At 42.4% G+C, this 13,934-nt stretch overlaps 1 protein-coding gene across 8 annotated transcripts in view; it reads left to right on the top strand.

Moving 5' to 3' along the window:
• DNAH2 (dynein axonemal heavy chain 2) overlaps window positions 1–13,934 on the top strand; it is a 145,529-nt gene that overhangs the window by 2,044 nt on the left and 129,551 nt on the right. For 7 of the 8 annotated variants that reach the window (XM_053569902.1, XM_053569900.1, XM_053569905.1 and 4 more), the window contains 2 exons: window positions 143–319; window positions 12,325–12,386. In XM_053569902.1, coding sequence (XP_053425877.1) covers window positions 157–319; window positions 12,325–12,386 — 225 coding nt within the window. In that variant the 5' untranslated portion in view covers window positions 143–156. Of the gene's footprint in view, window positions 1–142; window positions 320–3,106; window positions 3,224–12,324; window positions 12,387–13,934 lie in introns of those variants that run through there. The other variant, XM_053569903.1, reaches the window with a different exon arrangement.

Genomic DNA, 13,934 nt, shown 5'->3' with positions numbered 1-13,934 from the left:
TAATGGAACAGAGTGTGGGTACCCCCATTAATGATTATTATATTGGGATCTCAGTCAATTTGTGAATTCAAAAGGTGCTTGTGTGTATCAGGGGGCTGGATTGGGGTCTGGTTGTGGACTCCCAGTTCCCATGCACCCACAGGTTTTGCCTACACGATGTCCAGCAAAGCTGAGAAGAAGCGGCGAGTGCCCCGAGGAGGCTCCCGAGCAGGCCGGGCAGGGCGAGCTGCTCAGCCTCCTTTGGCTACACAGGTGGTGGAGGGTTCCTTGCCCACTACTGAGGCCCAGCTGGAGTCTGAGCCCCTCTACGAGGAGCTTGGTGGGTACTTGCTGAGGCAGGGGACAATCAGAGGGGGTTGAGGGCAGAATGTTTGTATTTTAGGAGGGTCTTAGGGCTGGGAGCAGGCTCTATTGTTTCTGGGGAAAAAAGCAGGAGCTAAGAGATCCTCCAGCTGAGGAAGTTCAGCAGAATCTCAGAGCCGCTGCTGGGTCCCTTTTTTGTGTCTTCTTCCTGGCTAGCCTTGTACTTGTACTTTCTGTCCTAAAATTTCCCACCAGTGCTCCAGGAGTTCACTGACCAATCCATTCTCTAGCCTCTTCCATTCTTATTTCAAGGGTTCCTCATTTCTCCTACCCCCCTGAAGAGGGTTTGATTTCTTCCTTTTTCCCATTTTCACCCTGGGTGGCAAAACAAATAATGTTTTTCTCCCATTAAGCCCATCACCATGGAGACTCAGCCTGCCTTGCCACCCTTTGAATCCTAAGCCCGGCTGATGCTTTTTACCATCTGTTTAAGGCTCTTGAATCTCCCCCCTCATTTTGGCAGGGACTTGGTAGACTGCAGTGGTTCAGGTTCAGGATGACAGGAAAAGAAGACTAGATAGAGGGAGAGAAAAGTTTAAAGAGGCTTTTGTGACTTTGATACAAAGGATTCCTTTTCTGTGGGTGAGCAGGAGCCAGTAGGGTTGGAAGGTTTTTGTTTTTTTTTTTGTAGAGACGAGTCTCGCTTTACCGTCCTCGGTAGAGTGCCATGATGTCACACGGCTCACAGCAACCTCCAGCTTTTGGGCTTACGTGATTCTCCTGCCTCAGCCTCCCGAGCAGCTGGGACTACAGGCGCCCGCCACAACGCCCGGCTATTTTTTGGTTGCAGTTTGGCCGAGGCCAGGTTTGAACCCGCTACCCTCGGTATATGGGGCTGGCGCCCTACTCACTGAGCCATAGGCGCCACCCGGGTTGGAAGGTTTTTGATAGCTGTTGCTGTCACTGGGCTTTCCCTTATAGCATTGGCCAGTGTAGACAAGAAGCATAGTAGACCCCTCTCCCTTTACCTGGAGCTCCTTTCCACTGCAAGTAGCCTGTCAGGATGGAAATAAATGGAATCCCCCTTTAATTGAAGATGGAGAAATTAAGTGTAGATGTGGGAGAAAGGTCCAGGGACAAGGAACCTGTCCTAGGCTTCAGGATCTTAGAAATGTACAAAATTTATTCTTCTGAGTGCTCAAGAGCGCCATTGGAAGCGGTTTAAAATGGGGACTGACTCCCAGAAGCTGGGTACCAGGAGGAGTAGGGGGATGTAGGAGGGAAGGCAGTGAGGTCCAGTTTGGAGAATCCTCCCCAGAGATGGGAAGGAACTTTGAAATTAAAGCATTAGTGGCTTGGTGCCCGTAGCACAGTGGTTATGGTGCCAGCCACAGGAACCGAAGGTGGTGGGTTGGAACCTGGCCTGGGCCAGCTAACCAACAATGACAACTGCAACAAAAATAGCCAGGCATTGTGGCAGGTGCCTATAGTCCCAGCTACTTGGGAGGCTGAGGAGAGAGAATCGCTTAAGCCCAAGAGTTGGAGGTTGCTGTGAGCGGTGACACCATGGCACTCTACCCAGGGCGACATAGTGAGACTCTGTCTCAAAAAAAAAGAAAGAAAGAAATTAAAGCATTGGCCTTCAAACACTGAGGATTTCTGCCTGCTCCAGATCTAAGCTTTCTTGTTGTTTGATATGGAACCTTCCTGTTGCCCTGTAACTTGGGCAGAAGTTCAAAAAGGACTTGGACCTCTGAGGCTGCCCTGAAACTAACATTAATCCCTATAATCTTTGAAGTTGAGGAGCTGAGGCCAGTCCCTTGGGAGACACAGGAGGCCTAAAACACTTGTTGGTGAAACATGGTGGGCTTGAGAGCAAACACCCTTTTGAGGTCTATATCAATATCTTTTACTTCTATAGTTAAGTGCTCTTTAATTCCCATGAAAAGAATTGAAGAATAATCATAATCAGATTCATGATCCCTTGTCCGTAATTTTCAAAAGTTCTAAGAATGGAAAATTTTCCCCCAGAGTTGGGCATTTAAACTTATCTGGTGGTAAAACCTAACAAGAAGGTATTAATAGTCTATTTAAGGCACTTAGTACAAATATTCATGTATTTTAGTGAAGAAATATTTGTAATATGAAAAGTTTGACTAAGAACTGTTCTAGAGCCTGCTGGGGGTAGTGGTCGGTGTTTACATGCCATGTTATATTACACTATATTACAGTTCTAAATTCTGAAGTATACTTGAGCTCAAGGTTTTGAATAAAGAATTATAGACCTGCATTTCAAGTAAAACAGAAAAAACAGAGAACAACAATGAAATGATACTCATGTACCTACCACCCAATTAAGAATAAATTATGTTTGGCGGCACCTGTGGCTCAGTCGGTAAGGTGCCAGCCCCATATACCGAGGATGGCGGGTTCAAACCCGGCCCCGGCCTAACTGCAACCAAAAAATAGTGGGGCGTTGTGCCGGGCGCCTGTAGTCCCAGCTACTCGGGAGGCTGAGGCAAGAGAATTGCTTAAGACCAGGAGTTGGAGGTTGCTGTGAGCTGTGTGAGGCCACGGCACTCTACCGAGGGCCATAAAGTGAGACCCTGTCTCTACAAAAAAAAAAAAAAAAAAGAATTAATTATGTGATCAGGCATGGTGGCTCATGCCTGTAATCCTAGTACTCTAGGAGGCCGAGGCAGGTGGATTACTTGTACTCAGGACTTTGACACCAGCCTGAGCAAGAGTGAGACCCCATCTCTACTAAATATAGAAGAATTATTTTGGCACCTGCAGTCCCAGCTACTTGGGAAGCTGAGGCAAAAGGATCACTTGAATCCAGGATTTTGTGGTTGCTGTGAGCTATGATGACACCATGGCACTGAACCCCAGGGCAATGGAATGAGACTTTGTCTGAAGAGTAAGTAAACAAATAAATTGTAATAGTAACAAGTGCATTCCTATAAATATATAAGCAAATCTCTTCCCCAAGACCCTCTCTTCTCCAGAGGTCATTGCTATCCTGAGTTGGTGCTTATCATTCTCAAGATTATTTATTTATTTATATTTTAATTTTTTTTGAGACGGAGTCTTTCTCTCTCACCCTGGTAGAGTGCAGTGGCATCATCATTGTTTACTGCAATCTCAAACTCCTGGGCTTAAGCAATCCTCTTGCTTCAGCCTTGCAAGTAACTGGGACTACAGGCATGCACCATGACATCTGGCTAATTTTTCTACTTTTAGTAAAGGTAGGGTCTTGCTGTTGCTCAGGATGGTCTTGAATGTCTGTGCTGAATCAATCCTACTGCCTTGGATCAATCCAGAGTGTTAGTATTACAAATGTGAGCCGCTAAGCCCAACCACAAGCTTGTTTTGTTTTAATTTTTACTATGTGTATCCTTGAATGTCATAGGCTGTTATCCTACAGGTATTGCATCTTAACTGTTTTATAGAAGACAAAATCAGTTTACTCTTGAGATTGTCTCAGTTTCCCTGCCCTGGCCTAGTTTCTTTCTGAAATTTGGGAATACCAGCAGTTTTCCCAAGGGAATTAGATCATCCTATTCCAACTTGTCATGCTTCCTCCTCAGCCTCTGTGCCTCATTCCCTTCTTAGTTTTTCTTTTCTTTCTTTCTTTCTTTTTTTTTTGGTGGAGACACAGTCTCACTTTATCACCCTTGGTAGAGTGCTGTGGCGTCACACCTCACAGCAGCCTCCAACTCCTGGGCTTAGGCCATTCTCTCTCTTTTTTTTTGAGACAGAGCCTCAAGCTGTCACCCTGGGTACAGTGCTATGACATCACAGTTCACAGCAACCTCCAACTCCTGGGCTCAAGCGAGTCTCTTGCTTCTGCCTCCCAAGTAGCTGGGACTACAGGCGCCCACCACAACACCTGGCTATTTTTTGGTTGCAGCCGTCATTGTTGTTTGGCGGGCCTGGGCTAGATTCAAACCCGCCAACTCAGGTGTATGTGGCTGGTGCCTTAGCAGCTTGAGCCACAGGTGCCGAGCCCTCTTCTTAGTTTTTCTTTCTGGAAGTTGGAATGTCTTGTTCCCCGCCCCCCCGCCCTTTTTTTTATTGCTGGGGATTCATTGAGGGTACAAGAAACTAAGTTACACTGATTGCTTTTGTTAGGTAAAGTCCCTCTTATAATTGTGTCTTGCCTCTAAAAGGTGTGTCACGCACCAAGACCCCCCTCCCTCCTTCCCTCTCTCGTCTCTTCCTTTCTCCCACCCCTCCCTCCTTCTTTCTCTCTCTGCTCTCCCCTTCCCCCACCATGTCATTAATTGTCATTAATTACTCTCATATCAAAATTGAGTACATAGGATTCATGCTTCTCCATTCTTGTGATGCTTTATTAAGAATAATGTCTTCCACTTCCATCCAGGTTAATACAAAGGCTGTAAATTCTCCATTTTTTAAAAAGGCTGAATAGTATTACATGGTGTACATATACCACAGCTTGTTAATCCATTCCTGGGTCGGTGGGCATTTAGGCTGTTTCCACATTTTGGCGATTGTAAATTGAGCTGTGATAAGCAGTCTAGTGCAAGTGTCCTTATGATAAAAGGATTTTTTTCCTTCTGGGTAGATGCCCAGCAATTGCAGGATCAAATGGGAGGTCTAGCTTGAGTGCTTTGAGGTTTCTCCATACTTCCTTCCAGAAAGGTTGTACTAGTTTGCAGTCCCACCAGCAGTGTAAAAGTGTTCCCTTCTCTCTACATCCATGCCAGCATCAGCAGTTTTGAAGTTTTGTGATGTGGGCCATTCTTGCTGGGGTTAGATGGTATCTCAGGGTGGTTTTGATTTGCATTTCTCTAATAATTAGGGATGGTGAGAAGTTTTTAATGTTTGTTAGCCAGTTGTCTGTCTTCTTTACAGAAGGTTCTATTCATGTCTCTTGCCCATTGATAAATGGGATTGTTGGCTGTTTTCATGTAGATTAATTTGAGTTCTCTATAGATCCTAGTTATCAAGCTTTTGTCTGATTCAAAATATGCAAATATCCTTTCCTATTGTATAGGTTGTCTGTTTGCTTTGGTTATTGTCTCCTTAGCTGTACAGAAGCTTTGCAGTTTAATTAAGTCACATTTGTTTATTTTTGTTATTGTTGCAATTGCCACGGCAGTCTGCTTCATAAAGTCTTTCCTCAAACCGATATCTTCCAGTGTTTTTCTTATGCTTTCTTTGAGGAGTCTTATTGTTTCATTCCTTAAATTTAAGTCCTTTATCCGTTTTGAATCAATTTTTGTGAGTGGCGAAAGGTGTGGGTCCAGTTTCAGTCTTTTACATGTGGATATCCAGTTCTCCCAGCACCATTTATTGAATAGGAAGTCTTTCCCACAGTGTATGTTCTTGTTTGGTTTATTGAAGATGAGGTGGTTGTAAGATGTTAGTTTCATTTCCTGGTTTTCTATTCGATTCCAAATGTCTATGTCTCTATTTTTATGCCAGTTCCATGCTCTCTTAAAAACTATGGCTTTGTAATACAGCCTAAAATCTGGTATGGTGATGCCCCCGGATTTGTTTTTATTACTAAGAACTGCTTTAGTTATATGGGTTTTTTTCTGGTTCCATGCAAAATGCAGAATCATTTTTTCCAAGTCTTGAAAGTACAATGTTGGTATTTTAATAGGGATGGCGTTGAATCTGGTAGGTTGCTTTGGGAAGTATAGACATTTTAACAATGTTGCTTCTTCCCAGCCATGAGCATGGTATGTTCTTCCATTTGTTAATATCCTTTGCTATTTCCTTTCTTAGTGTTTCATAATTTTCTTTATTTCTTTATAGAGGTCCTTCACCTCTTTTGTTAGGTATATTCCTAGGTATTTCATTTTCTTTAAGGTATGGTGAAGGGAGTTGTGTCCTTAATTAGCCTCTCATTTTGGCTGACTTGAGGACATTCATTTTATATCCTGAGACATTACTGTTTTTTTTGATGACTTCCAGGAGTCTCGTGGTTGAGTCTTTGGGATTCTCTAAGTATAAGATCATATCATCAGCTAAGGGAGAGTTTGACCTCCTCTGATTCCATTTGGATGCCCTTTATTTCCTTGTCTTGCCTAATTGTATTGGCTAGAACTTCCAGCACTATGTTGAGTAGTAATGGTGACAGAGGACAACCTTGTCTGGTTCCAGTTCTAAGAGGAAAAGCTTTCAGTTTTACTCCATTCAGTAAAATATTACCTGTGGGTTTGTCATAGATAGCTTCAATCAGTTTAAGAAATGTGCCACCTATGCCTGTACTCTTCAGTGTGCTAATTAGAAAAGGATGCTGGATTTTATCAAATATCTTTTCTGCATTTATTGAGAGGATCATATGGTCTTTGTTTTTGCTTCTGTTGATACAGTGAATAATGTTTATGGACTTGTGTATGTTAAACCAGACTTGCATCCCTGGGATGAAACCTACTTGATCATAATATATGACTTTTTGATGATAAGCTGTAATCTATTGCCTAGGATTTTGTTGAGAATTTTTGCATCTATATTCATTAGTGAAATTGGTCTGAAATTCTCCTTTTTAGTTGGGTCTTTTCCTGGTTTTGGTATCAGGGTGATGTTTGCTTCAGAGAACGTGTTGGGGAAGATTCCTTCCTCCTCAAATTTTTGGAATAATTTCTGCAGTACAGGAATAAGCTCGTCTTTGAAGGTTTGGTAGAATTCTGGTGTGAAGCCATCTAGACCAGGGCATTTCTTTTGCTGGAAGATTTTTTATTGTTTCTTTGATCTCAGTGCTTGTAATTGGTCTGTTCAGGAGCTCTATTTCTTCCTGGCTAAGTCTAGGGAGAGGGTGTGATTCCAAATATTGATCCATTTCCTTTACATTGTCAAATTTCTGGGCATAGAGTTTCTGGTAGTATTCAGAGATGATCTCTTATATCTCTGTGGCATCAGTTGTTATTTCCCCTTTATCATTTCCAATCGAGGTTACTAGAGATTTTACTTTTCTATTTCTAGTTAGTCTGGCCAAAGGTTTTCTATTTTACTTATTTTTTCAAAAAACTAACTTTTTGTTTCATTAATTTTCTGAATGATTCTTTTCTTTTCTTTTTTTTTTTTTTTTTTTGTGGTTTTTGGCCGGGGCTGGGTTTGAACCCGCCACCTCTGGCATATGGGACCGGCGCCCTACTCCTTGAGCCACAGGCACCGCCCGATTCTTTTATTTTCAATTTCATTAATCTCTGATTTAATTTTGGATATTTCTTTTCTTCTGCTGGGTTGAGGCTTAGATTGTTCTTCTTTTTCCAATTCCATAAGATGGCTTGTGAGTTTGTTGATGTGCTCTCTTTCTGTTTTTTGAATATAGGCATCTAAAGCAAAAATTTTCCTCTCAGAACTGCTTTTGCAGTACCCCACAGGTTTTGGTAACTTGTGTCTTCATTGTTGTTATGCTCAAGGAAGTTAATGATTTCCTCTTTTATTTTTTCCTGCCTTCAACTGTCATTCAATGGAAGGTTGTTTAATTTCCATGCCTTTGTGTGGGGTTGAATGTTTTTGTTGGAATTGAGTTCCACCTTTAGTGCCTTGTGGTCTGAGAAGATACAAGGTAAAATTTCAATTCTTTTGATTCTGTTGAGGTTTGTTTTGTGTCCTAGGATATGATCACTTTTGGACAATGTTCCATGGGGCAATGAGAAGAATGTATATTTTTTATCTTTGGGATGGAATGTTCTATATCCATCAAGCACAGTTGTTCTAGGGTCTCATTTAAGTCCCTTATATCTTTTTTTTTTTTTTTTTTGTAGAGACAGAATCTCACTTTATGGCCCTGGGTAGAGTGCCATGGCATCACACAGCTCACAGCAACCTCCAACTCCTAGGCTTAAGTGATTCTCTTGCCTCAGTCTCCCCAGTAGCTGGGACTACAGGCGCCCGCCACAACGCCCGGCTATTTTTTTGGTTGCAATTCAGCCGGGGCTGAGTTTGAACCCGCCACCCTCCGTATATGGGGCTGGCGCCCCCCTTATATCTTTGTTTAATTTCTGTTTAGAGGATCTGTCCAGCTCTGTAAGAGGAATGTTAAAGTCCCCTGTTATTACGGTGTTGAAGGATATCTTATTGCTCAGACTAATTAAGGTCTGTTTCAAGGATCTGGGAGCATTTAAGTTGGGTGCATAAATATTTAGAATTGAAACGTCTTCTTGTTGTATTTTTCCCTTGACCAATATAAAGTGACCATCTTTGTCTTTTTTGACTTTAGTTGCTTTAAATCCACATGTATCTGAAAATAAGATTGCAACCCTTCTTTTCTTTTAAATTCCGTTTGCCTGAAAAATTGTCTTCCAACCCTTAAGTCTGAGTTTTAATTTGTCTTTTGAAGCTAGGTGTGCTTCCTGCAGACAGCAAATGGATGGCTTGTGTTTTATAATCCAATCAGCCAATCTACGCCTCTTCAATGGGGAATTCAAGCCATTAACATTTATTGAGATAATTGATAAGTGTGGTAGTGTTCTATTCATCTGATTTTGTGAGAGTCCATTGCTTAGTTTTATCTTTTGCATCATTGTGGAAGTTAGGTTCTGTCCTTTGATTTCTGAGTTCTTACTTTGCTGTTGATCCATTGTGGTGGTCAGTGTGTAGAACAGGTTGAAGTATTTCCTGTAGAGCTGGTCTTGTGTCACATTTCCTCAATGTTTGCATATCTGTAAATGATTTGATTTCTCTGTCAATTTTAAAGCTTAGCTTAGCAAGATATAGAATTCTGGGCTGGAAATTGTTCAGTTTAAGTAGATTAAAGGTAGATGACCATTGTCTTCTTGCTTGAAAAGTTTCATTAGAGAAGTCTGCAGTCACCCTGATGGATTTGCCCTGTAGGTCAACTGGCGCTTACTCTTGGCACCTTGAAGAATCTTTTCTTTTGTCTTAACTTTGGACAGGTTCATCACAATGTGTGTTGGAGCAGCTCTGTTAAGAGTTGAGGTTACCTGGGGTCTGCTATCCCTCTGAAAGGAGTGTGTCAGAATCTTTGGTGCTATCTAGGAAATTTTCATTTATAATATTCTCTAGTATGGTTTCCATTCCCTTGGGGCATTCTTCTTCCCCTTCTGGGATACCTATAACTCATATGTTTGAAGACTTCATAAAGTCCCATAATTCTGTCAGTGAATGTCCTGCTTTCTCTTTCTTTTTTTTCTGCCTCTTTAACTATTTGAGTTATCTCAAGAGCTTTGTTCTCTACCTCTGAGATTCTTTCTTCTGCATGGTCTAATCTGTTTTTGATACTTTCTATTGCATCTTTAAGTTCCCTAACTGACTGCTTCACTTCCTTCAGCTCTGCTATATCCTTTCTATATTCTTCACATTGTTCATCTCATTTAACTCTATTTTTGGATTTTCTTTTGGTTATTTTCCACTTTATCAGCAGTGTCCTTCATTTTTTCCATCATCTGTATTCTAAATTCCTTTTCTGTCATTTCTAACATTTCTTTATAGGTGGAATCCTCTGTGGTAGCTACCTCATGGTCCCTTGGGACGGTTGCTCTGGACTGTTTTTTCATGTTGCCAGGATTTTTCTGCTGATTCTTCCTCATGAGTGTTTTCTTTTATCTGTTTCCTTGCCCTAATTTTCCTTTCACTTCCTCTTGCTCTTTAAGTTACCATACCTCTGACCCAGGGTTTCTTGCTTTTTCTTTTTTTTGAGACAGAGGCGCAAGCTGTCACCCTGGGTAGAGCGCTGTGGCATCACAGCTCACAGCAACCTCCGATTCCTAGGCCCAAGTGATTCTCCTGCCTCCACCTCCCAAGTAGCTGGGACTATAGGTGCCCGCCACAGCACCTGGCTATTTTTTGGTTGCAGCCATCGTTGTTTGGCAGGCCTGGGCTGGATTTGAACCTGCCAGCTCAGGTGTACGTGGCTGGCGCCTTGGCCACTTGAGCCATAGGCGCTGAGCCTGGCCCAGGGTTTCAATGAGTCAGCTGCTGGCAGGATTAAACCGTAGGAGCACAGGCAAACACTGCCAGTTCTTCACTGCTTTGTCCTCTTCATGGGGTCCAGAAGTCTCTCGCTGACTCCCTTTGTCCCCAGAGGGATGTTTCTGGGCAGATCCCACCAGCCAGAGATGCCTGAAGTCTTCAATCCCCAGCCTCACTGTGCCCATTTACAAGGAAGCTGTTACTTGGTAGTCATCTTGCTTCTCCTCCATCCTGTTCTCCCTTAATCTTTTGGTTCTGTCTCATTTATTCCTTCCTCCTTTTGGTCCCTGGGGAATGTTAATTCTACCAGTTTTATCCCAATCTCTTCATATCAGGAGGCATAGAAACAGAGCCTCCTGAGTCACATGGGAGTCCAGAGCAGGGGCGGCAGAATTGAGTGTCTAGAAACCTGGTGCTTTGGAGAAGGGTTGCTTCTCGTGGGTCTCAGATGGGAAGAGGATTGGGGGAAGCATAGAAGGCTAGAAGCTGCATACCTGGAATAACTTTAATATTAACTGCCTTCAATTCTCTCCCCTACCCCCCACCCCTGTCCCAGTTAGCTTTTTAAAAAATTTTTTTGAGGCAGGATCTTGCTCTGTTGCCCCAGCTAGAGATCAGTGGTATCATCACAGTTTACTGTAACCTCAAATTTCCATGCTCAATCAATCCTCCTGCTTAAGCTTTCCAAGTAGCTGGGACTACACTTGGCTATTTTTTTGTAGAGACAGAATCTTGCTGTGTTTCTTTGGCTGGTCTTGAACCCCTGGCCTCAAATTATCCTTCTGCCTCAGCCTCCTAAAGTACTGGGATTATAGGTATGAGCCACTATGTCCAGCCCCAGTTAGCTTTTTATTTATTTATTTATTTATTTATTTATTTATTTTAGAGACAGTCTCACTTTGTCACCCTTGGTAGAGTGCCATGGCATCACAGCTCAGAGCAATTTCCAGCTCTTGGGCTTAGGCGATTCTCTTGCCTCAGCCTCCCTAGTAGCTGGGACTACAGGCGCCCGCCACAACGCCCGGCTATTTTTTTGTTGCAGTTTGGCTGGGGCTGGGTTTGAACCCACGACCCTCCGTATATGGGGCCTGCTTCCTACTCACTGAGCCATAGGCCCACACCCCCAGTTAGCTTTTTAAGTTAAATTGAGAGATATTTCACTGTAAAATTCACTCTTTTAAAGTATATAACCCTGTGGTTTTGGTATTCACAAAGCTGTGAAGCCTTCTCACGATCTAATTTTAGAATCCCCCGAAAGAAAGCCACCTCAAGCACCTTGAGAAATTGGCACTAGGTAACTCCTACATCTTTATTTTTAATTTGCATCAGAGCCTCAATATTTATGGATTTGCCTATACTGGACATTTCAAAGGCATAGGAATGGAATCATACAATGTGTACAATGTGTGGTCTTTTATGACTGGCTTCTTTCACTTTGCATTATGTCTTTTTTTTTTCAGTTTTGGCTGGGGCTGGGCTTGAACCTGCCACCACTGGTATATGGGGCCGGCACCCTCCTCCTTGAGCCACAGGCACCACCCATTTTTTTTTTTAGACGGAGTCTCACTTTGTCACTCTTGGTAGAATGCAGCTCACAGCAACCTCAAACTCTTGAGTTTGAGTGATCCTCTTGCCTCAGCCTCCCAAGTAATGGGGACTACAGGTGCCCGCCAAAACGCCCAGATTTTTTTAGAGACACGGTCTCGTTCTGGCTCAGGCTTTCCACCTGCACTGGCCTCCCAGAGTGCTAGGATTACAGGTGTGAGCCACTGCACCCGGCCCCTTAGCGTTAGGTTTTCGAGGTTCATCCATGTTATAGCATGAATCAACACCATTATTCCTTCTGTGGCTAAATAATATTCCACTGTATGTGTATTCCACATTTTGTTTATCCATTCATCCATTAATTGACACTTGGGCTGTTCCCATTCTCTGCTTGTTGTGAATAACGCTGCTATGAACATTGGTATACAAATATCTCTTTGAGTCTTTACTTTTTAGTCTCTTGGGTACATAACTAGAAGTTGTATTGCTGTGTCATATGGTGTGTGACCATGTTTAACTTTCAAGGGAATGCTTTCATTTTTGTATCTTTATTTTTCCCAGAGCCAGTATTGAACGAACCTGAAGCACAGAAAGAAGAATTACCAGAGCTCGCAGTAGATGTGGTAGGCTGGGGTCTTGCCTGAGGGAAATATACCTTCCCAAAAACTGATGCAGAAATAGAATGGTATACAAGTGGCTCTCATCTGTCACTTCTGCTATCTGCTGGTAGCCTACTCCTCACAAATCCAGCTCGTTGAATAAAGGACAAAGCCATGTGTGTTCCCTCCTGGAGAGGAGGGCTTTGAGTGGAGAGCAGGTCTTTGAGCTGACCTCCCTGTCTTCCCACTTTTGGTCAAAATGACAAACTTTATCATTGGTATGGGTGAAACATCTGAACAAAATGAACAAGCAGGCAAAATGTTGTCCTAACTGGATACTAATTTCTTTGTTTTTTTTCCTTCGGTGAGACAGAGTCTCATTATGTCACCCTTGGTAGAGTGCTGTGGCATCACAGCTCACAGCAACCTCAAACTCTTGGGCTTACGCGATTCTCTTGCCTCAGCCTCCCAAGTAGCTGGGACTACAGGTGCCAGTCACAATGTGCCGGCTATTTTTGTTGTTGTTGTTGTTGCAGTTGTCATTGTTGTTTTAGCTGACCCAGGCCTGGTTCAAACCTGCCAGCCTCGGTGCATGTGGCCGGCGCTGTAGCCACTGTGCTACAGGCGCCAAGCCTGGATACTAATTTCTTTTTTTTTCTTACTTTCTTTCTTTTTTTTTTTTTTTTTTTTTTTGCAGTTTTTTGGTCAGGGCTGGGTTTGAACCCATTACCTCCGGCATATGGGGTCAGCACCCTACTCCTTTGAGCCACAGGCGCCACCCTAATTTCTTTCTTTTTTTTTTCTAGGATACTAATTTCTAAGATAGTTTCTTTCCTTATTTCCTTTAGTTCTTCCCTTTGGCTGAAAAATATACAGACGCTGCTTCGATCACCTTGAGAGATTGACACTAAATGCCCTCTTATATCTTTATTTCCAAGTTGCATCAAAGCTTAGTCATGCCCATTGTTACCTGGGTGAGAAGCATAAATAGACTGGTGACCTTGAAATGTTTTAACAAGGGAGAGAAAAGCCCTATCTATCGATTTAAAAAAAAATTGGAAGGGACAGAAAAGTAAAAGAAAACGAAAATAAAACTGATATTGTTACTGCCCAAATATATCCAATGTCTTTATATATCTTTCTGCTCATAGGTTTGCAAGTTTATTTTCTGTATAATCCTAACTATGCCATGCATTGCAATTTTATATTAAGCTTTTTCACAGAATATTTTAACATTCTTCATGTTATTATATACTTTTGTAAACGCCACTTTCATTAAAAGTGTTCTATAAGAGCAGATAGTGTCCTATTAGATGCATGTAGCATAGCTAAATCATTACTCTTGGACATTTTGTCATTTCTAATTTTTTTGCTCTCATAATACTGTGTTGGCCAGGTATGGTGGCTTAGGCCTATAATCTCAGATCTTTGGGAGTTGGAAGTAGGGGGATTTTCTGAGGCCAAGAATTTGAGACCGGTCTGGGCAACCATAGCTCAAGACCTTGTCTCTACAAAAATAAATAAATAAATAAATAAAAATAAAAAATTAGCCAAGTGTGTTTGTGCACACCC

This window comes from Nycticebus coucang, chromosome 18 (assembly GCF_027406575.1).
Source record: "Nycticebus coucang isolate mNycCou1 chromosome 18, mNycCou1.pri, whole genome shotgun sequence".
In the NCBI taxonomy this organism is placed as follows: Eukaryota; Metazoa; Chordata; class Mammalia; order Primates; family Lorisidae; genus Nycticebus; species Nycticebus coucang.
The sequence above is the reverse complement of the archived record's forward strand: the minus strand, read 5'-3'. Positions and strand labels throughout refer to the sequence as shown.